The sequence below is a fragment of the Rhinoderma darwinii genome, chromosome 8 (genome assembly GCF_050947455.1).
Source record: "Rhinoderma darwinii isolate aRhiDar2 chromosome 8, aRhiDar2.hap1, whole genome shotgun sequence".
Lineage (NCBI taxonomy): Eukaryota > Metazoa > Chordata > Amphibia > Anura > Rhinodermatidae > Rhinoderma > Rhinoderma darwinii.
The window spans coordinates 1599924-1609758 of NC_134694.1; the positions used below are offsets into that span (position 1 = coordinate 1599924).

Genomic DNA, 9835 nt, shown 5'->3' on the forward strand with positions numbered 1-9835 from the left:
TGAATTACCTTCATATACTGTAATATGGAAAATGACTTTACAGGACAGGCGGCCAATTCATTACAACTTGTTTCAGGTTGGAAAACGTCAGAGTCACGGTCACGGATAGGTCATCAGTATAAGATCGGTGAGGGTCCGACACTCAGACCCCGCACCGATCAGACGCTCCAGCTGCCGCCAGGCACCGCACGTCCATGCCGGTAGCAGAGGCTCCGGTCACGAAACAGCGGCCGAGTTGCAGTCCTGTGAATAGGAGCGGACCTGCAGCACGGCCGCTGTGCATCTGCTTCCGATACTGCAGACGGTGCATAACATCGGGCACCAAGAGGGGCAGATTGGTGCGGAGTCTGGGTGTCGGACACCACCGATCATATATGGATGACCTATACTGTGGAGATGTCATCAGCGGATTGTGCCAGGACGACCCCTTTAAGAATAAAATGAAATTGCAGGCAAATTCTAGTAAGAAAAGTCTGCGGTCGTGTGACAAACCTTGAAGATGGTCGATCCGAGCAGTGGCTGGACCGCGAGCTGGGTCGTTCAGGCTCCTGGTACTTGCCGGGGTTACTGTACTGTCTGTACGCAGGGTCGTACGCTCCATAGGAGTCCTTCACGAAGAAAGGAGATCAGATCAGACAACAGCAAGACTGTGAAGATCACGTTTAGGGTAGGAACACACACAGTACTCCGGGCGTATCCGCCCTGAACACCGCAAGGAATGCGGTCTGGAAAAAAGAATGAAATAATAAAAATCGCACAACATTGTGATGAATTTCCGCTGGAAAAAAACGCCCAAAAAAGTTCATACTTACCCCCTCTTCTCGGCGCGCAGTACGGCCTCCTGCAATGACGTTGCAGGTCATGTGACTGCCGCAGCCTGTGATTGGCTGCAGGAGTCAAATGGGATGAAACGTCAACCCAGGAGGCCGGACAGGAGAAGAAGCAGGGAACTCTGGGTAAGTATAACTTTATTTTTTCTTACTTGCGATTTTTGCGGCAGAATCGCTGTGACTCAAATATCGCAACACACGGAATTCAATGGGAAAACCCGCAACAGAAGAGCAGCGATTCCGCGCATTAAGTGACAAGCCGCAGCTGAAAAAATGTATAAGCGTTTTTTTCCCACGGTGTGGGGACGAGATTTGTTGTAATCACCCACGCTGCCGCTCCTGTAATACGCTGCGGATTTTCCGGAATTAATCAGTTGCGGAAATTGCGCAGTGTTTACGCCGTGTCTGCTCGTACCCTGAGGGGTGTTTTTTTTAAATTTTGTATTTATCCATTGTTCTCTATTATTAGACAAGAGCAACAACGCGATCCCTATATAAGTGGCGTTACGTGGCGATGACGGCCTCTAGAAAAACTTACGACAGGTCAGTGATTTACACGGCATCAAAAGCTCCCGTCATTAACCCCTTGTTCACTCACAGGCTGAACGTCTTTTCCCCGTATAGGGGACCGGAACATTTTAACCAGGATTATATAGCAAAACACCCACACCATCATTTTATTCCAATTTATTAAACCTCCCCCTGAAGTGCCCGGACATTGCAGATTTTACCTGGTAGTATAGTTGAGAAGTTCGGGGGTCCACCGGTGGGTACGGCTGCTGGTAAGCGGAGGGGTATGCTCCATAACCTCTGTAGTAATAATACGGATCTGCTTGCTGAGGGGTTTGAGATGCGGGTGGTCCCGGAGGTTCTGGGTATCCAGCAGGGTGGATGGGGTTGACGGGTGCAGATGTGCTAGCGGCAGGTTGACTGGGATATGGCGGGTGCTCAGGATGGCCGTGTTTAGCCCCTGGCTCTGCCATCCCACTATATAGAGGGGCTGCGATGTTCTGCACACTCGGTACACGAGCTTCTGTTGGTTGGGGGTAAGCAGCATTATTAGCCCCTGAGATGATCTGCACGGGAGGTGCGGATGGCTGGGACACAGGAGTCATGTATTCATGAGGAGCCCCTGGTCCGGGGTGTGAAGTCTCGACTGTAGGTTGCAATTGAACGTCTTTAGTAACCTGCTGGTAAAAAACCTGTTTGTTACTATCAGGTACAGGCTGGAAATTTGGGACCACTGCCGACTGACTGGTATAGAGGGGACCCCCTGTTGGATGCCTATTCGGTACCGATGCCCATCCATTTGCATTGTGATTGGCCGGCACACGTGGAACGGTGAAATCTAGCGCACCTGCATTCTCTAAACTGGCGCCACCACCGACTGATGGAACATACATTCCGGCTCCGTTACCCACAGGTAAACTGGGGGGCACAGACTTACTTGTAAACTCGCCGGCTATGATTTCAGTCTTAACAGTTTTCTGACTTTCAGTCACTAAATTAAGAGGAATTTGACTAGAGGATGAAGGAACGACCACGTTCGGGTGATGATTGGAGAAAGATTCGCTGACGGCTGGTAATTTGTTAGGGAGATTAGAGGCGGAGGGCAGTTTAGGAGGAGGTCCAAGCTGGACGAGAGGGACTGAAGCGCTCTGATCCGCAGCAAAGCTGGAAGGAAGCGGCTGATCAGCGGAGGAGGGGTCTTTTGCAGAATTAATGTTCTTTATTTGATTGGGTAAAGAAAGAGAAAAATTAATAGGTTGCGCTAAATTATAGCTTTTACTGGGTTGAGCAATCAAAACGGGCTGATTCTGTAAGGTTTCTGTAGGCGGAGAAGATAATAAACTGGCATAACCGGAACTCGCCTGGGATGGGGGATGTTCATCGTCTCCAATCTTTGGAGGGTTCTCCAGGTTTTCAGAAGAAATGTGCTCCTCAGGTGAAGCCGACAACTGGCCCAGGTCCGGTCCGCCATGTTGTGCCTCCAATGACCCATCTTCCGGAGGTTGAATGACTTCAGTTTGAGGTTTTGGAGGGACATAAAGAGCAGGAGCTGCAGGGGCTAGAAGGACATTGCCTCCAAAATTGGGCAGCTCTCCTTGGGCCCACAGGGTGGTAGCCGGACTCTCACACTTCTTATTTGACCCGTGAGCCCTCGAGGACGGACGCTTTTCTAGCAGTAACGATACGTTATCCAGGCTGGATCCTCCGGGATAATGGTGTCCGCTGATTACTGCACAAATTTCAGCATTCGATTTGCCCGAAAAAATGGTTTCCAGATTATCAGGAGGTTGTTCCAGATTTCCAGGGGAAGCCGCCTGCCCTGCGTTGTGGGAAGAGGTTGGTGGCAGCTTCAGATTCTCGCCGACATCATCAGCGACTTTGGACTGGTCCGTTTCTGTAGCTTTGACGCCGACATGAGAACGGACCGGTTCAAAGGAACTGTTGACACTTGCTTGAAAGATCCCGGTAGGTTTTGGTGGACTCGGTGTTGGTGTCTGGGACAGATTTCCGTGGTAGGTGTTCTGTGTCGCGCTGTGTGCAAGGACGTCTCTCACCAACGGAGAGGAATCAATCTGCTTAAAGAAACGAGTGGGGTTCTCGCTCTCAAGTCTCCCACTCTCCTTCTGAATGAAGGTCGGCTCCAGCTCGTGGGGTCTGGCTGCGATGGGTAAACTTCTATGACTCAAGTTACTGTAATTAGAAGACACGCTGTCGGATCGAACGGGACGAGGCAACGCTTCAGGAGCCCCCGGGTTTGGACCTCTCTCGGGGTGGCTGACTGTATTCTGGGGTAGAGTGGAACCGAGAACAGGTCCATATCTGAAGGCCTCGGGATTGACTCCTGCAGAAAACAGACTGTTATTAGGAGGCTCATTGGGGAGCACTTCTATATTCTCCACATTATCGTACGGCAGCTCGGAGGCCGCTTTGGCCTCTGCAGGTTGATTCTCGGTGTTATCGGCTTTCCATGGGACATGAAGATCTTGAAAACCACTGGCACTTTGGGTTAATGAAGTTGACGGTGCATTAGGAGCGGTAGGATTTAAGGACAAAGGTGACGTGACATCGAGCACACCTGGCGGGGGCAGAAATGGATGCGGTTGGTTCCCCTGGTGGTAGGCGGTATCCACAGATTGCTTCCTAGGCACGTGCTGCTGGTCTCTGGACGGGATCTCCACATTTTCAGCTTCATCACCTTTAAAGAACATGGATATTGTGCCAGAATCCGTGTCACAAAAGTCTTGGCCCAAAGGTCTTGCAGGTTCAGTCTGTGGCCGGTTATCTGGTGCAGAAAACGGAGCTCCGGTCTGTGTGGTGTTGGGGTTCGGCAGTGGACCTTGCCTGAGCGGTTCTGGATACGGCGGACTATACCAACTGTTGAGGTCGGGATTCCGGTTTTGCATGTAGTCCATGGGCATGACGTTGCTGAACGGTGGCACGCTGTGCTGCTGGACTTGACCTGATCCACCTCCAGGAGGGAAAGTAACCGGCGGAGTCCTTTGTGGTGCTGAAAAATAGCCCGGATCACTGGTTTGAGGAGGCAGGTGAGAGACTTCTAAATATGGAGGGGAGTAATAGGGAGCACTGTATGCTGGGTGAGGGGTGGCAGGGACATGCTGCGTGGAGGGAGGTGGAGCAGCCGGGGTGGATGACCAAGGTGCAGTGGTTTGCGGAGATGTGGAGGGAGGATGAGACTGTAACGGAGGTGCAAAACTACTGCTACTATTCACTTCCATATTAACGCTTTGCCTGCTCAGCGACCTGCCTGGAACAGTGGCATAGGCATTCTCAAGTCCAGTCGCCATGTTCTGCAAGGACGATCCAGCAGGGTGACCAAGTGTTAGTTGTCCGACAGGTGGTGAAGCCATGTTATTGGTATAATACCCACCCTGTACTGATGGAGCAGAAACGTTACTATACGAGGCCCCGGCTGCCAGGGGTTGAGATGAAGACCCCGGTAAGGACGCTTGAGCTTCATCACCGAGAGAGGAGTTGAGAGCAACAGGCTGGTGGTACGACGACTGGGATGGACTTGGCATTGCCATAACGTTAGCCTTTGGTGCAGTTGTTGGTGCCACATTCTGGGGCGTCATTCTGCCAAAAGCAAAAGGGTTTGTGACAGGTTGCACTGAAGGGGGTGCCATTGATGAAGGTGTAGGTGTTCTCTTGAGCCAGTACGGGGTAGTGGTCATTCCCATGCGAGGAGGTCCCCCCGACCCTGGAGGACCATCTTGAGGAGGCGGCTGCATTTTCTTTTCTTCCAACTGGAAACGCTCCACTGATTTTCTTCAGTAGAATTAATGGAAGCTGCAGAATATGGACCTGCCAAAGAAGAGACAAGATGGTGAGACAACACGTAACGCAACGACAAGAAATGCATGTAATACATCAAGGGTGGCAGTAACTGAAGGCCTCACGGCTGTGACTACCACTGGCAAAGAAAATGTTTAGTCAGCGACTAGTACCAGCCACAGGACAAGCGGCCAGCGTTAAAGCCTGGGGTGCCCTCAGCAGTATCACTCCAACTGCACAACCAACCATTTCATGTGGTTCCTTATCTGACCAGGACACAGATGGGTCCACATGAGACCTCATTATATAACAAGGCTTCCCATGGTGCTGGCGCCACCTGACAAGGTCCAGCACTGCCAGGGAAAACCCATGAATGACAGATAATATGACGCTCCACCTGCGGAAGCAGCAGAAGAAACGTGAATACTGCAGATGCAATGAAACGTGAAAAGCAAATAACGTGCAGAACACCCATGACTGACGGCGTGGAACAGGGAACGTCAAAGAGCAAACACAGCCAGAGATGATATCAGAGCAAACACCGCGCGGCAGCCAACAGGACGACGGACGACAGCGCCGCAGCAACATGTGGCAAGAGCACGTGACTCCTGTGGAAAACCAGCCGGTCATACCCAGTGACCATCACACCAGACCGCTGACGGAGGGCACCACGTGCCACCGGAAAACCAGATATTGTAGGAGCAGTGACGTCATAGTGATGTCATAGTGATGTCACCATGACACCTCCACAACCAGCTCAGATCCCTGCCGATCAACTAAACTGGGGGTAGTTCCAAAGTAACCCACATTATTATCACTTCATGTAATTATAGATTTGATATTTACTGCTTCTATAATTATGTGCTATTGTCTTGTGTTATCAGCCATTCCAGTTGACGTGCCTCGGTGGAATCAATAGACGGGATCTCCGCTATATACAGGATAATAATCCCTCCATCACCCGATACTACAAGTGTGGCCCGAATGTAAAGGGAAGCTCCGCATCTGCCGTATGGTTGGGTATAATATGCGAGGGAAAACGACTGCAGCGTCTCCATCAGCCTAGAAGGTAGAAATACAGTCACTACCCGCGCTGGTGGCGTGGACTACAAGTGGCAGCATGCCCTGACCTGCAGGATATCAGCAGGTTCTCTTGTGGCGCGTCTAATACAAGCCGGGGCTGAGCACAGAAAAACAAGGACATTGTGCACATGAGGTTAACGTTCTGTATATCGGGGGACGTTATAGCGGTAAAAACCCATCTCCGAGACGTGTGGCAAACCCACGGGATACGCGGTAAACGTCTGATAGATGGAGGTTTTACCTAAGACACCGCGCACACGACCGTAATTTTGACAGAACTGTAAATGCGGATCAAACGACGGATCCATTCAATTCTATGACCCGTGGACGCCTTCTCGTATATTTACAGGTGAGTGTCCGGGCCGTAGAAATGACCAGCAAAAATAGGACATGTCCAGTTTTTTACATTTATGGACCGTGCTCCTTTACTTTATAATAGAAGCAAATGCAGGTGACGGGTCACGGACGACTGTGATCACTGCTACGGACGTTTGCAAGGGGGGGGGGGCCTAAAACATGGCCCTCTCCGACAGTCGCGGAGCTCTGACCACAAAGTTATGAGGAGTCTGGAAACAGCCGGGCTCACTGTGCTAAGCGGTTTCCGTAAATCCCATACAAGTGAAACAGGAATGGATACAAGAGGAGGATCAGACGTTACTTTATACTTCTTTTTGGATGTACTCCTGGATTGGCACAAAAAAAACGCAGCAAAAACAATCAAAAACTGAATCAAAACTGTGTGTGTGTTCACAGCCTAGAGGGGTTTTTCCAGCTTTGCATGATGAAAAGTTCTGCAACTTCAGGCCCTGTTCACACAGGGGAAAAAAAAAAAAAAAGCAGGAAACGCTCGGAAGCCAGCGCCGTGGGTTTTTCCTGCCTCCCCTTAATTTCAAGAAAGCACATGCCGTTTTTCCCAGCAAGCGGCCAAAAGCCGACCAAGGAAAAAAATAAATAAAATCGCCTCTAATCCCATTACAATCTATGGAGGGCGATTTCTGACGTTTTTTTGTCACTGATTCCGCGTCAAAATTGGCACCACAAAACTGTGAACAGGGCATTATAATACGCCTGTTTCACTAAACCTATTAACTCACCAGTTTCAAGATCTCTGCTTGCTGTCAGTGACGTTCACTGCTATACTACACCTAATACTTCTCACAGCTGAGAATTTGTTACACTTGTATGAGGTGTAAACAACCCTCTGTTAAGTATAACAGTGTGGAGTCCAGACTGATACATTTAGGCTCCGCTCACACCGTTTTTTTAGTCCTGCGTCAGCCGTATGATCGGGGACTATTGCCGGACGTGCAGCTGACGGAAGGCGCTGACGTTCTCCACGGTGGAGGAACACGCGGCCCAGATGTTAAAAACAACTTACCGCGTGGTGTACGTTTTTTGTGGGATGCCTTGGCATAGACCGGCGCAGTCATAAACACCATGTACACTTGGCCTCTGCCGGGTGATTGGCGCTTGGGACACGTTTGGGGTTTACGTTGGAAGCTTTCTCAGGCGTAAACATTAAAAGTAGGGCTCAAATGCAGTGTGAACAGAGTCTTACCTGCGCTGATACATAGTAACAATCAGGAGAGAGATTTGGGCTGCTGCCGTTTACCTCTCAGCAGATTGTCTGCACAGATACATTGTTACATCCCCTCAGTTGTGAGAAGCATTAGGTCTGGACAGGTTTTCATATTCTGTTTCCATTCACTGACCCTTTAACCCTTTCCCACCGCTGTGTTAAACCAGGACAAACATCCTGCTGGGAATCCGGCGACTAATGAGTCAACAGGACGCCGCAGATTAGATCTAAACCCCAGCGTCCAATCATAACCCGGCAACGAAACAAGCGACCGACCCCGACCAGGCCACAATATACCAGGGGGGAGGGGGGGTGCCGCTTAAAGTGACCAATGTAACGCATCATAACCGCGGCCGTCTCACGTGCACCAGCGTGGTATAAACTATTCGTAAGGTCGTCCCTTGACCTCGTCCACCCTGCTGGGGGTTGTAGTCCACGGGCGCAGGTTCATAAGAAAGGGAATTTAGCTGCAGTGCCCAGAGGACGAGGAAGGAGCAGAGATCCTAAAACATTAACCCATTCCTCCCCGACCAGACTGTCATCTACCAGCAGGGGGAGGGGAGGGGGTTGTGACATCTGTCAGAGGGCAAAATACAAAAACAAACCTCAATGTAAACAGGACACCCCAAGAACTGGAAGCCAGGGAGCCCCGAATATATCCAGCTCAGAGCAAAGGGAATATAAAAACAACAACATCTCCCCCTCCCCCCATGATAGAGAGTGACCCCCTGCATGTACTATAAACCCTTCATGTGCCCCCCCACTGACACCCCGACATCTCCGGTCACCCGCCTCATCCTATGCAGGGGCCCCACTGACTCCAAATCACCCGCTGAGACACCCCAAAAACAACAGAGCACCCACTGCACCCCCCAAAACCTGCAGAGACACATGCAGAAGCCCGAGACACATGACAGGAGCCTGCGCCGACTACAGCAGTCGTCCTCCGGCACCCAGTCCCATGACAACCCGATATACAAGCGGCGTCCACAGTAAGTCATAATGTCAGTCCTCCGGTCACTCCTCACCTCCAGTCTCGGCTGCTCCGCTCAGCCCGCACCAGTCACCGGCTCCGTCCACTGTCTACCGGCAGGGAACGAACTAAGCCAAACTCGGCAGCGCAGCCATCTTGGATATCCGGCTCGCCGACGTGTACATTACTACGTCAGAACACGCAACGTCATGACGTCCCCAAACCCGATCCATGACTGAAACCTGTGCGACGGGATGGGCGGTGCCTGCGTCATGATTGTGTCGCCGCTGAGCTGCGCAGTCATTTTGTTGGTGTCGGTTTCTGAAGTAATCTCCGCGCTTCTCTGGTGCTGAAGAACTAGAAGTCCCAGCATGACCGGCTATGCTTACCCACATACTTAGCTCTATACTGAAAGGACATCACCTTCTGTATTATGTGAGGCTCCGCTGGCTGCTCTGTCCTTACCCAATGCTTTACACTGCTGCTCTTCTCCATTAATGCACAGCTATGATCAGTGACTCCACTTTAACTGCTTTGTCTATTGTTGTCTGAGCTCTGAAATCCACTTACTAACTATAGAGGGAGCTCACTATAGACAGATATATACAGTCACCACTAGAGGGAGCTCACTACATACAGATATATACAGTCACCACTAGAGGGAGCTCACTACATACAGATATATACAGTCACCACTAGAGGGAGCTCACTACATACAGATATATACAGTCACCACTAGAGGGAGCTCACTACATACAGATATATACAGTCACCACTAGAGGGAGCTCATTACATACAGATATATACTGTCACCACTAGAGGAAGCTCACTACATACAGATATATACAGTCACCACTAGGGTGAGCTCACTATAGACAGATATATACAGTCCCCACTAGAGGGCGCTCTCCATACAGATATATACAATCACCACTAGAGGGAGCTCACTACATACAGATATATACAGTCACCACTAGAGGGAGCTCACTACATACAGATATATACAGTCACCACTAGAGGGAGCTCACTACATACAGATATACACAGTCACCACTAGAGGGAGCTCAC

General features: G+C 50.5%; 1 protein-coding gene across 2 annotated transcripts in view; it reads right to left on the reverse strand.

Moving 5' to 3' along the window:
- SEC16A (SEC16 homolog A, endoplasmic reticulum export factor) overlaps nucleotides 1–8961 on the reverse strand; it is a 32886-nt gene extending 23925 nt beyond the window's left edge. For both annotated transcript variants that reach the window (XM_075834620.1, XM_075834619.1), the window contains exons 1-3: nucleotides 8823–8961; nucleotides 1562–5162; nucleotides 493–608 (exon numbers count right to left, since the gene is read on the reverse strand). In XM_075834620.1, coding sequence (XP_075690735.1) covers nucleotides 493–608; nucleotides 1562–5089 — 3644 coding nt within the window. In that variant the 5' untranslated portion in view covers nucleotides 5090–5162; nucleotides 8823–8961. The remainder of the gene's footprint in view (nucleotides 1–492; nucleotides 609–1561; nucleotides 5163–8822) is intronic.
- Between the last annotated feature and the right edge of the window lie 874 nt (nucleotides 8962–9835).